This window comes from Mastigoproctus giganteus, chromosome 4, assembly GCF_048544385.1.
Source record: "Mastigoproctus giganteus isolate SK-2022 chromosome 4, ASM4854438v1, whole genome shotgun sequence".
In the NCBI taxonomy this organism is placed as follows: Eukaryota; Metazoa; Arthropoda; class Arachnida; order Uropygi; family Thelyphonidae; genus Mastigoproctus; species Mastigoproctus giganteus.
In genome coordinates, this window is record NC_143578.1 from 158,322,769 (window position 1) to 158,337,141 (window position 14,373).

General features: G+C 39.2%; 1 protein-coding gene across 1 annotated transcript in view; it reads left to right on the plus strand.

Annotated features, from left to right (window-relative positions):
* Mfe2 (peroxisomal Multifunctional enzyme type 2) overlaps positions 1-14,373 on the plus strand; it is a 741,845-nt gene that overhangs the window by 565,046 nt on the left and 162,426 nt on the right. Inside the window, exon 23 of the mRNA XM_090372984.1 lies at positions 10,696-10,837. Within this exon, the coding sequence (XP_090229110.1) occupies positions 10,696-10,837 (142 nt within the window). The remainder of the gene's footprint in view (positions 1-10,695; positions 10,838-14,373) is intronic.

The window sequence follows — 14,373 nt, forward strand, 5'->3', positions numbered from 1 at the left end:
GCAGCAATTTGCCTCCATTGCAACACTGCTCCAATTTTTGTAGCAGTCTTCCATGTGCAACAGTATCGAAAGCCTTTCTAAGATCCAAATATATGATATCAAAATTATTCCCTGCATCCAGTTCCTTTGTGACCACATCATAGTATCCAATCAAATTGGTCAGGCAAGACCTGCCCTTAACAAAACCATGCTGCATCTGAGCTATAACTGAATTCTTGTCTAGATGATCCTGCAGTGCTTCTTTAACCAGTGCCTCCATTAATTTACCTGGAACAGAAGTTAAACTAACAGGTCTATAATTACTTGTGTCAGCCTTTGATCCTCCTTTGTGAATTGGGGTTACATTTGCACATCTCCAGTCTATGGGTACCTCCCCTGAGTCCAAAGAAGCTCTGATAATTATGGCTAGGGGTTTGCTTACTTCCTTTGCTGCCTCCTTTAATATAACTGGATAGATCCCATCCACCCCAGGTGCCTTTTTTATGTTTATCCTCAACAATCTCTCCTCCACTTTCCTCTCAGTTATTAGAAAATCATCCAGCTCACTGCCAATGTTTACTTTACCTACATCATTCTCCTTCCTGAATAACATCTCATGCGTGAATGTAGATGCAAAATACTCTTTTCGATTGTTAGCCACCTGAGCAGGATCCTCAACTGTTGAACCATCAATATCAAATGGACCAATCTGATTCATCCCCTTCCTTCTAGAGTTTACATAGGTAAAGAACTCTTTGCTGTTTTTATTTGCATCCTTTGCCAAAGATTTCTCATTTGCCTTTTCCTGCCTAATCTCTTTTGTCACATGGTTACAGACCAGCTTATATCTATCATAGGCTTCCATGTCACCCATTAATTTATGTAACACATGCATTTTTCTTCTTTGCCACATGTCTCATTAGTTCATCTGACATCCCTTTAGACCTGAACCTTGAACAATGTTTCTTAGTTGGTATGTAAAGCCTAGTAGCTTCCAAGGTTAATTCTTTCAATGCCTCCCATTTTGAATTTGCTGTTGGTAACATCATCAGTTGGTCCTACTGTATAGAATTTAAATACTGTATATACAGTGTGTTTCCAAAATATTGGTACAAACGTTTAGGGGAGGTAGGTAACATCTAAAGGAATGTCATTCGCATAGGAACTCATAATCGGAAACGTCACAGGAAAGTATTAGCAGAGGCACAAGAAGCAGAAATGACACAAGACAGTAATTAGTGCCAAACATTTATTTGACATAATATTAACAATGGTGTACGAGATGGATGCATTTCATGATGTTACAACAGATGCTTGAAGGTTCCACCATGAGATGCGATTCATGCGTGATACCGACGCAGCATGGATTGGCGGACACTGTCGAACACACCTGGAGTTTCTTTGACAGTAGCAGCAGCGCAGACGAGTCTCGTTACGAGATCCATTTCTGTCTCCACAGGCGATTCATACACAGTGGATTTGAGGGCACCTCCACAGAAAGAAATCAAGGCTCGATAAATCAGGCGAGCGTGGGGTCCGGGCAACGGATCCACCACTTCCAGTCCATTAACACCCAAAACGCCTGTTCAAATGGTCACGAACACACCTTCTATAATGGGCAGGCACTCTGTCATGTTGAAACCAAATGTTGCGTCTCACATTTGCTGAAACATCGTCAAGTATTGAAGGGTTGAATTTGAAAGTGTCTCCAATTCTGCCCAGACACGATAGGAGGGAGTATATGATGAGAGCCTTGTCGATCAATTCGGCCCTGGAGGGATTGTGCAAGGCTCAAGGGGTAGAATTTTTTTCAGCCCGGACTGTACTTGTTAACAGGAGAGATTGCTTCTACAGGGATGGGATACACTTAAATAGAAAGGGTGCAAGAATTTTTGTTGATTCTGTCGAGGCAGAGTTAGGTGGGTCGAAAAACTGCTAGTTGGGGGGAATACAAGGACTAATAGATTAACAGTAGCCACTGGCAGAGGTGGAAGTGATTCTTGCACTGCTTCTATTGAAATGAGCAGAAGCCTGAAAAACAAGATGCAGGATATTTCACAGACTGCTGGGAGTCATTGCGGTACAAGTAAACACATGGGTTGTGTTAGGGTAGCCAAGAATAGAAACAGGTGCATGTATACCTGCATGTACACCAATGCTAGGAGTTTGGTAAATAAATTTGATGAATTTGAGGTATTGCTCAAAACATCAAAGGCAGATATTGTTGGGGTATCAGAGACGTGGTGTCACACAGATATAAGGAATGCGGAACTGGAATTTGGGGAATACAATGTGTATAGAAAGGATAGACGGGACAGGAGGGGAGGAGGGGTTATGCTATCAGTTAAGAAACACAAAGTCCAAGGAAGTGAAGCTAGTCGACATCGATGGACAGGGCAGTGTCGAGTCAGTTTGGTGTGACATAAGCATAGGAAAATCAAAATTGAGAGTAGGAGTGTGCTGTAGGCCTAATGACTCTGATGAGTATAATAAGATATTGTACAGGGAAATAGAGTGGGCCAGTAAATCAGAGAGTCTTATAATGGGGGATTTTAATTTCCCAGATATTGACTGGAATTTGTGGGTTGGTCACTCGCACACTAGCAAGGCTTTTTTGGATTTATTGGATGATTGTTTTTTACATCAACATGTTTGTGAGGCAACAAGAGGGAGCAATACTCTTGATCTGATTATCAGTAGTGATTCTTCATGCATTAAGAATCTGCAGATAAATGAACCACTAGGTGGCAGTGATTACAGTGTGTTGAAGTGTGATTTACTCAAGGAGGTAACTACCATCAGGGAAGGGTTTTTGTTTTCGTAAAGGCGACTATGATGGTCTGAGACAGTATTTAAATTCTATACAGTGGGACCAACTGATGATGTTATCAACAGCAAACTCAAAATGGGAAGCATTCAAGGAACTAATCTTGGAGGCTACCAGGCTTTACATACCAACTAAGAAATATTGTTCAAGGTTTAGGCCTAAGTGGATGTCAGATGAAATAATGAGACATATGGCAGAGAAGAAAAATGCGTGGGATACATACAAATTAATGGGTGACATGTAAGCCTATGATAGATATAAGTTGATCTGTAACCAAGTCACAAAGGAGATTAGGCAGGCAAAGGCAGACTACGAAAAATCCTTGGCAAAGGATGCAAAGAAAAACAGAAAAGAGTTCTTTACCTATTTAAACTCAAGAAGGAAAGGGATGAATCAGATTGGTCCACTGGATATTGATGGTTCAACAGTTGAGGATCCTGCTCAGGTGGCTAACAATCTAAACGAGTATTTTGCATCTACATTCACGCATGAGGAGTTATTCAGGAAGGAGAATGATGTAGGTAAAGTAAACATTGGCAGTGAGCTGGATGATTTTCTAATAACTGAGAGGAAAGTGGAGGAGAAATTGTTGAGGATAAACATAAAAAAGGCACCTGGGGTGGATGGGATCTATCCAGTTATATTAAAGGAGGCAGCAAAGGAAGTAAGCAAACCCCTAGCCAGAGCTTCTTTGGACTCAGGGGAGGTACCCATAGACTGGAGATGTGCAAATGTAACCCCAATTCACAAAGGAGGATCAAAGGCTGACACAAGTAATTATAGACCTGTTAGTTTAACTTCTGTTCCAGGTAAATTAATGGAGGCACTGGTTAAAGAAGCACTGCAGGATCATCTAGACAAGAATTCAGTTATAGCTCAGATGCAGCATGGTTTTGTTAAGGGCAGGTCTTGCCCGACCAATTTGATTGGATACTATGATGTAGTCACAAAAGAACTGGATGCAGGGAATAACTTTGATATTATATATTTGGATCTTAGAAAGGCTTTTGATACTGTTGCACATGGAAGACTGCTGTACAAATTGGAGCAGTGTGGCATTGGAGGCAAATTGCTGCTATGGATAAGGGGATGGTTGAGTGGCAGAAGACAGAGAGTGGTAATCAATGGACACTGCTCAACGTGGATTAATGTTATTAGTGGAGTTCCTCAAGGTTCAGTGTTGGGTTCGTTGTTGTTTTCGGTGTTTATGAATGATATTGATGATGGGATATCAAGTTTAATGTCCAAGTTTGCAGATGATACAAAGGTTGGCAGGGTTGTTAAGGACACCACTGATGCTATGCTGCTGCAACAGGATCTGGAAAGGTTGAACAGATGGGCTGAGAGGTGGCAAATGAAGTTTAACATTGACAAATGTAAAGTACTACATATGGGAAACAGTAACCCCAGAGCAACGTATCAACTCTGCGGTACTACACTGACAGGAGAATGAAAAGGACCTTCGGGTAATTGTGCAGGCAGATATGAAGTTCTCTGAGCAGTGCAGACGAGCTGCAAGAGTAGCTCATGGTGTCTTGTCAATGATATACAGGAATTTTTCTAGCAGGGATAAGGAGGTAATTATTCCCTTGTATAAGGCAATGGTTAGGCCACATCTTGAGTACTGTATACAGGTCTGGAGGCCTCATTTCAAGAAGGATGTAGAGCTGCTGGAACGGGTAAAGAGAAGGGCAACAAGATTAGTGAATGGAACAAAAGGTTGCTCTTACGAAGAAAGGCTTAAGTTTTGCAAATTACAGAGTCTGGAGACTAGGCACCGGCGAGGTGATCTGATAGAGGTGTATAAGGCTTTGAATGGTTTGAGCATGCTCAATGCCAATGGGATTCTTCATCTTGCTCAGAATAATCAGCTCAGAGGGCATAAATTCAAATTGAAGAAGGACGGATGTCGAATAGATGTGCGGAAATTTGCCTTTGGCCAGCGTGTGGTTGGTTGGTGGAACCGACTTCCATCAATTGTTGTTGAAGTTGATAGCCTAAACAAATTTAAGGCTCAACTGGACAGGTATTTCGAGCGAACGGAGGGGTGAAATGGGAGTGGTGTTTTTTTTTTTTTCTTCTTTGGCTGATGCTGAATAATCTTGCTTTCTTGCATCATATGCCTCTACTAATGCTAATGCTAAGTAACCCTGGTAGGACTTGTTCAAGAAAGATCTGATATTTAGCGGAATTCATGCGAGATGGTAACAAGTGTGGGCCGACTATGCAGTCACTGACCATGCCTGGCCACACGTTTATTGTGAAGCGATGTTGTGCTGCATGGGGGCGCACACCGTGTGTGTTGTCGTGAGCCCACATATGAGCATTGTGCTGATTGAATAAGCCTTCCCGGGTGAAATAAGCCTCATCCGTGAACAAAACAAATGCTGGAAAATTCAAGTCTTGAACACTTTCTTGGAGAAACCACTGTGCAAAAGCCACATGTGCAGGATGATCTTGGGGGAGTAGTAACTGAACCCTTTGGAGATGAAAGGGGTGTAAGGAATCGTCGTGCCGGACACACTGTACACTGCAACGAGACACTCCTAAGGCAGAGGCAACGGCACGTGTGCTGGTAGTAGAATTATTCTGGACGGCATTCAACACACTTTCTTCCATGGCAGGAGTACGCGTCGAACATGGTCTGCCTGCACTACTCCTGTTACCTCAAAATGACCCATAATCGCACAAATTTTGATGCACACATGCAAACAAACGGTGATCCGGTACATGTCTGTCTGGGAAGCGTTCTCCATAAATTCGTTGAGCAGCTCGTGTAAGGAATTGCCCTCTGCTAATCCATATACTAGGTGCATGTCTGCCAGCTCACAGTTCGTATATCGATGCATGTTCTTCATGTGGCGACTACTGGTTGAATGAGTAAACCAGAAACTTTCCCTCTCACGGACTGATGAACAGCGACGTCTACCGACTTATGGTGACATTTCCTTTTTTGGATTCCTATGCGATTCACATTCTTTTAGATGTTACCTACCTCCCCTAAACGTTTGTACCAATATTTTTGAGACACCCTGTATAGAATTTAAATACTCACCTTTATGAAAGCAAAATCCCTTTCCTTTACCCTTGATGGTTGTTACCTCTTTGAGTAAATCCCACTTCAGCACACTATTATCACTGCCAACTGGTGGTTCCTTTATCTGCAGAATCTTAATGCATTAACTACTGATAATCAGATCAAGAGTATTACTCCCTCTAGTTGTCTCCCAAACATGCTGATGTAGAAAACAATCATCCAAAAAATCCACAAAAGCCTTGCTAGTGTGTGAGTGACCAACCCACAAATTCCAGTCAATATCCAGGAAATTAAAATCCCCCATTATAAGACTCTGATTTACTGGCCCACTCTATTTCCCTGTACAGTTTTTTATTATACTCATTAAAGTCATTAGGCCTATAACACACTGCTACTCTCAGTTTTGATCTCCTAGTGCTTACGTCGCACCAAACTGACTCAACACTTCACCGTCCAGCGATGTCGACTGGTTGCACTTCCTTGGATTTTATGTATTTCTTAACTAATAGCGTAACCCCTCCTCGCTTCCTATCTTGTCTATCCTTCCTGTACATATTGTACTCCCCAAATTCCAGTTCTGCATTCCTTCTATCTGTGTGACACCACATCTCTGATATCCCAACAATATCTGCTTTTGATGTTTTGACCAACACCTCAAAATCTTCAAATTTATTTACCAAGCTCCTAGCATTGGTGTATATGCAAGTATACATGAACCTGTTGCTATTCTTAGCTACCCTATCACGACCCATGTGTTTACTTGTACTGCATTGACTCCCAACAGTCATACCCTGCATCTTGTTTTCCAGGCTGCTGCTCATTCCAATAGAAGCAGTGAAAGAATCACTTTCACCTCTGCCAGTGGCTACTGTTAATCTGTTAGTTCGTGTCTCCCCCCCAAGCTAGCAGTTTTCAGACCCACCTGACACTGCCTCGATAATATCAGCAAATATTCTTGCACCCTTTCTATATAAAATGTATCCCATCTCTGTAGAAGCAGTCTCTCCTGTTAACAAGTACAGACCAGTCTGAAAAAAATTCTACCCCTTAAGCCTTGCACAGTCTTTCCAGGGCCGAATTGATCGACAATGCTCTCATCATATACTCCCTCCTATCGTGTCTGGTCAGAATTGCAGACACTTTCAAATTCAACCCTAATTGACAGCTTTTTTTCAACAGTGACCTGTACTTGTTAAGTAATTCTGCAGGTCTCCTACTCTTAATATCATTAGTACCAACGTGTACAACAATATCACCCTTTGTGCCCTTAAAGGTTGATATCTGCCCTTCAACGTTATTTACCTTTGCCCCTGGTAGACCTACCTTGGTCCTGTTCCATCTATCCTTTTTGCACAATATGCTCCCCATTTCCCTGACTGTAGAGTTACCTACAACTAGTTCCTTTTGGACCAGTGCATTCTGCCTTGGGAGTTGCCGCTGTGTTGCGTTATGATCAAGTGCAAGCTCTTGCATTGATGTGGGCGGCTGAGAGCTTGATGGGCCCCTCAATTTAGATCCTTCGAGGGCATCCACCCTGTCCTTCAAGCCCCCATGTAGGCCCATAACAATGCTGAGTTGTCTCCTGATTTACTCATATTCCTTACATCCCCTGCACACACAAGACATTCCCCTTGGCAATATCATGTCTCGTACCTGATTGCTCCACAAACATCAAACAAGCAGTGCATTTTAAAAGGCTGTGTTTCAGAGGGCAACTCCCCCCCCTCAGTTCCTCTCCTGAGCCACAGCACTCCTATTAGCTTGAACCTTTTGCTTTGCTGCTCTGAGTCATGATTTCCATTCAATTGCAATAAAATTACAATTTCAGTACAAAATTATAACCCTAAACTTATATCCCAGTGCAGTTATAACACTATATATATATATATATATATATATTTTTTTTTTCAGTATCGAGTATCATTTCCGAGTTTCGTTTTATAACTTCTATATCAAATTATGTATTAATTAATAATGTTACGTTTGTAAAATCTAAGTTGTCATATGTGTTTAATTAAAAAAGTTAAATTTAATTGACAGTGAAGTTTAACAAGTTAGTAGTAAATTTTACTGATTAATTGATAGTATTATATACTATAGTAAGCTACAGCTATCTAGTACGGGATATAACGTTGTATCATATAACAATGGCAGCAAGTTATGAATGGTAAATCTACGGACTCTAAGTATTAATTAACTTCCAAAATCTCGCTATGTAAATTCAGAATAAGTCAAGGATCTTGACTAGGTCTGTAAGTTACTTATAGAAAATAATTTAATATAACAATTAAATCAATAAAGCGGATAAATATAGCTAAAAACCTTGTGTTTGCCGGAGCTGCAAAACTTGTAAAACACATGGATTGGATACCCTTACCGATACTAAGTAATAACCTACAAAATCTCTATCGAAGTAAAAATTAAAGTAAGTATTGTAACTAGGAATATAAAGCTACTCTAGAAAATATGTTAGTAAAACAGAAAAAATTTAAAAAAAACTTCTCTATTAGCCAGAACCGTAAAAACTTCGCCTGCACAAGGCTACTCTAGTTCCCCTTGCAGCAGTATCTGGCACTTTTTTTTAAAAAATTAGTTAAAATTGTTTGCTTAGAAGCACACTGTTTTTCTCTATAAATTTCTTCATAAGGAACTAAAGCTTATGTTAAATTTCTATGAAAATTTCAACTCCTCTCCAAATTAGGATCCATATTCAAGGCTTCTTGGCTAAGCTGATTTACAAGTCTTAAAAACTCAGCTTGTCTCTTCGCAGTCAAATTATGTGGATCTTTGTTTTTATCATTTTTGCCATCTTCTTCATATTGCAAAAACACTGATAATCGTTCTCTATGAGATTCGAGGATCTCTGTGATATCTGCTGATTCCAGTTGTTCAAATCCCTCTCCCCTAATCATTTTGCCAATTCTCACAATCTCAACTAACTCCAGCATTTCTGCCGTGGATTCTTTAGTGTAGCTTTGTGACCACAGCTTTTTCCACCTACATTCATTGTTGAGTTCTTAAGTTCACCCCACCACACAAATTCAGTATTTTTTACAGCATCAAGAATGTTATAATTCCGCCAATAATCTTGAATTGAAAGACTGCCTACTCCATCAGTAGCTTCTATCAATTGTAAAAAAGATCTTCTTAGGTAATAAAGTTTAAGGGAAGCTATAACACATTCGTCCAATTGCTGAATTAATGAACTTGTATTTGCTGAAAGAAAGGTAACTTGCACATTTGGGCACAGATCAGATAAATATTAGCATTAGTAGAGGCATACGATGCAAGAAAGCAAGCTTATTCAGCATCAGCCAAAGGGGGAAAAAAACCCTCCCATTTCACCCCTCCATTTGTTTCAAATCCTGTCCAGCTTAGCCCTAAATTTATTTAGGCTATCAACTTCCACAATAAAAGATGAAAATCTCTTCCACCAATCAACTACCCACTGGCTAAAGGCAAATTTCTGCACATCTATTTTACAACTGTCTTTCCTCAGTATGCAGGATGAATCTGTACATACAGATAACTGAACTTTTAATTTTCTCAGCATTTTCCCTAATTTGTTGAATGCTAGATTCATTGTATTTCTTGAATGCTGTATTTCTTGAATGCTGTATTTCTTGGTTGTGATGTTGGCCACGAAATACATCAAATGCTGTATTTCTTGGCCAATGTTACAACCATTTCACCATTTTCTAACTTCTTAACAATTTTTAATTTTTCCTCTAAATTTAATTATTTTTTTTTGTTGTAGTTTTCTTCATTTTAGGCACTAATTAAACACACACTTTATATAGACAAGAAATATTAAATATGTTGCATGAACCAGAAAAAGATTCTGTCTGAACAGCTAACATAGGATAACTGATGAAGGGGTTCCCAAATGGGGAAGTTGTTTTTAAAATAACCGGACAAACACACCACTATTTATTGCTATGTTTGGTTATAAGAATCAGTTTTGAACGTCTTTGTGATATTTTTGTAAAGCACATTTCTGGAGGTCACTACCATAAAACATGAATGTATGAAAATTACTAAGTATGAATCCGGAGCGCATAGGCCTTTCTAACCATACCATAAAACAATTTGCGCTTTCTGGTTTATTAGGCTTTTCTGTTAGTGCAATCTAATTATAAATGGGTAGTAAACTCAATCTTATTGCATTTGCAATAATACTGACAGCTGTAATTCTGTGGGATTTTACGTTATTATGGTGAAATGTGTTTCTCCTTCAATGAACTCTTCAATCGTGTAAAAATCATAAATAAATTTTCAAAATCTGCTCTTTGTTCCTATTTTTGAAGCATCGTAAACAAAAATTGTGCAAGTAGCAAAACTTTCCTTGAAATCTAAAATTTAGGTAGTAAATAACTGACTGTGCAATAGCGAAACTGCGAAAATCGAGGGATGACTGTATCTTCTGTTTTCTCAGCCCTCAGCCCATACAAGGTAATGAGTACTATAGGTTCTCATACTTTTCTTAAAGAGAAAAAGAAAAGGGACCTGTTTAAAAATTCCTGTAATGACACAATTATACACAGGCTTTTCTTAATGAGTAGGTAAGTGGTAAAGCTATTATATCATTGTGTAATTTATTTGGCATAATTTAGCACTAGTCATTAAAGAGATGCTGTGTATTATCATTTTAATGTAAATTTCCCTCACTTGATATTCATTTTAAATTATTTTTCTTCCTTTGGCATGGGAAATTAGAATATAGCCTAAATTTTTGGAATTTTTATATTAAACACACTCTACTATATGAGACAATGAAATTAAACTTTTATTAAGCAGTCAGCCACTAAAACAATTTATATGAAAAGTTGGTAAAGTTTTTGTTTTGCTTTAGGTCACCAATATTTCATTGAAATCGGATCAAGTATTTGCTTCAATAAAAAAAAGAGTACAAAAAAATCCCCATCTTGTCTCGGCTATTCAGACTGTATATCAGTGGAATATTTTGAAAAATGGAAATCAAATTTGCCAGTGGAGTAAGTAAAAGAAAAGTCACTTTTATATTGAGTAATTTTAAATATTAAACAAAAGTGTCCATATTTATCTAGAACATCCTTGTTTTGATAAGTCTCTATAACAGTGCTGGCAAACTAATTCCAGCCTATGTAGCAAAAATAAGAAGTTACAAAAATTTCAATTCCTTTGACCTAATAACACTGATATTATGCAATGGTAACAATACTTGAAAGTTTCAAGTGGAAACCTTACTGCATAATTTTACCCTAAATTGCATATGGTTTTCACTGCTAGATATGGCTGATAGACCATAAAATCAATGTCTTCAAATAAGAAAAAAAAAATTTTTTTTTTTTTTTTTTTTTATATATATCCTGTTCCCTCCAGGTCAACTTAGGCTGTTATGATATAATGGTATTGGCCACTTGTTTAGAGGCGCCTCCGTAGCCAGGTGGGCAGGAGCAGTAGTGCGTAGCACATGCTTCTTGATTAGACCAGGGTTCGAGCCCGTGACCACCAAATACGGAGGATGCGGAAAAATCAGGGAATGACCACCTCATATCCCTGGAGCAATATGGCCTTAATTGCTAATGCTCCTAAAAACCAAATAACAACAAAAATTTGTTTAGAAAAATATAAATTTCCCTCAAGGCTCCTCATTTGGAGCTGAGTCAGCCTACCTTGGGTGGAGGGTGTTGGGTTATCCTGCATGTTATTCAGTTTTTTTTTTTTTTTTTCCCCAATGTACAAATCACTCTTTAACACTCTAATACAGTCAAAATAGACACAGAACAGAAAGCAAGGGGAAATCACCAAACAAGCCCATTAAATTCCTATTTCAGTATGGGTGCTTTGCAACCAGACTGAAACTTCCATTTCACCTTGAAATGAAAAAATTTCATTTCACCCATCCATTTGGTCAAAAATTTCTTGAATTTATTTAAACTATCAACTTCCACAGTGACAGATAGCAATTTGTTTCTGCGATCAACCACCTGCTGGCTAAAGGCAAATTTCTGCACATCTATTCAACCACTGTCTTTTCACAATTTGAATTTATGCCCCTCAGATGCATATTCTGAGCAAGAGGAACAATCTCCTCAGCATTGAGCATGCTCAAACCATTCAAGGCCTTGTACACCTCAAACAGATCACCTCACAGGTGCCTAATCTCAAGATGCTGCAATTTGCAGAACTTAAGCCTTTGTTCCCCTCACCAGCCTTGATGCCTTTCTCTTGACTCGTTCTAGCAACTCTACATCATTCCTAAAATGAGGCTTCCAGACCTGTACATAGTACTCAAGTTGTGGCTTGCCATTGCCTTGTACAAGGGGATAATCACCTCCTTATCCCTGGTAGAAAAATTCCTGTATATCATTGACAAGACCCCATGAGCTACTTTTGCAGGCTCCCGCCTGCCTGCACTGCTCAGAAAATTTCCCATCTGACTGCACAATTACCCCCAGATCTCTTTCATTCTCTACTACCCTGTTTATAACACCACACAATTAGTACATTTCTCTGGGGTTACTGCTACCCATATGCAATACCTTGCATTTGTCAATATTAAACTTCAGTTGCCACTTCTCAGCCGATCTGGATAGACAGGATAGGAAGGGAACAGGTGTTATGCTGTTAATTAAGAAAAACATAAAATCAAAAGAAGTGCATCCAGTTGATATAGATGAATAGTGCACCGTTCAGTCAGTTTGGTGTGACCTAAGCACTGCGAAAGCAAAAATAAGAGTAGGAGTGTGTTATAGGCCTAATGAGTACAATGAACAATTGTACAGAGAAATAGAGTGGGCTAGTAAATCAAAATATGATATCGATGGTTCGGCTGTTGATCATCCTGCTCAGATAGCAAACAAACTGAATGAGTATTTTGCATATACATTCACACATGAGGAGTTATTAAGGTTTGAAAATGGCAGAAGGTTATCAAATTTTTAGCAGGGTGCTTAATGATTTTGTAATAACTGAGAGCAAAGTGGAGGAGAAATTGTTGAAGTTAAACATAAGAAAGGCACCTGGGGTGGATGGGATCTATCCAGTTGGCAAAAGCAACTAAGCAAACCTTTAGCCATAATTATGAGAGCATCCTTGGACTCAGGGGGAGGTCCCCACAGACTGGAGATGTGCAAATGTATCCCCAGTTCACAAAGGGGGGATCAATGGGTGAAACGAGTAATTACAGACCTGTTAGTTTAACTTCTGTTCCAGGTAAAATAATAGAGTCACTGGTTAAAGATGCATTGCAGGACCATCTAGACAAGACTGCAGCAATAATTCAGACACAGCATAGGTTTGTTAAGGGAAAGTCTTATCTGAAAAATTTGATTGGATATTATGATGTGGTTACAAAGGAACTGGATGCAAAAAATAATTTTGATATCATATATTTGGATTTCAGGAAAGCTTTTGACACTGTTGTGCATGGAAGACTATTGTACAAATTAGAGCAAAATGGTATTGAAGGTAAGTTGCTACAATGGATGAAAGAATGGTTGAGTGGCAGAAGACAGAGGGTGGTAATTAATGGGTGCTGCTCTTTGTGGACTAATGTTATTAGTGGAGTCCCACAGAGTTCGGTGTTAGCTCCTCTGTGGTTTTGTATATTTATCAATGATATTGATGAAGGTATATCAGGCTTAGTGTCGAAGTTTGCAGATGATACAAAAGTTGGCAGGGTTGTTAATGACAGTAATGGCAGTATGCTACTGCAACAGGATATAGATAATTTGGGCAGATGGGCTAAGAAGTGGCAACTGAAGTTTAACCTTGACAAATGCAAAGTACTGCATATGGGTAGAAGTAACCCCAGAGAAACGTACCAACTGTGTGGTACTACACTTAAGGTGGTAGAAAATGAAAAAGACCTGGGAGTAATTGTGCAGTCAGATATGAAGTTTTCTGAGCAATACAGACAGGCTGCCAGGGCAGGTCACGGGTTTTGTCAATGATATATAGGAAATTTGCTAGCAGGGAAAAGGAGGTGATTGTCCCTCTGTATAAGGCAATGGTCAGGCCACACCTTGTAGTTCGTATAGAATTCATATTACACCTTTTTAAAAACCATAATTTAGACATTTGGTTAGAATTGCTTATACACCATTGACATACACTATCTTCCACAAATTATCAGGGCTGCTGTTTTCCTAGTCCATTGGCTTGACACATCACAGTCTTGCTTAAGTTGCCTGTGCACTATTAAAAGGGCACCTCCATAGTCATGTGGAGAGGAGCAGCATGCGTAGCACACGCTTCTTGATTACACCAGGGTTCGAGCCTGTGACCACCAAATATGGAGGATCCGGAAAGGTCAGGGAATGACCACCGTATATCCCCTGAGCAATATGGCCTTAGTTGCTAATGCTCCTAAAAACCAAATAACAAACAAACAGCACTATTAAAAATCAAATCATAGTCCATTGGACTTTCCTGGATAAACAACCAACTCAGACTAGTATATATAAAGAAAGCATGAGCTAAATAATTTCTCATAATGGGACATACAGCTGAATTGACTGATTTTGAGAGGGGTAGTATTGTCAGA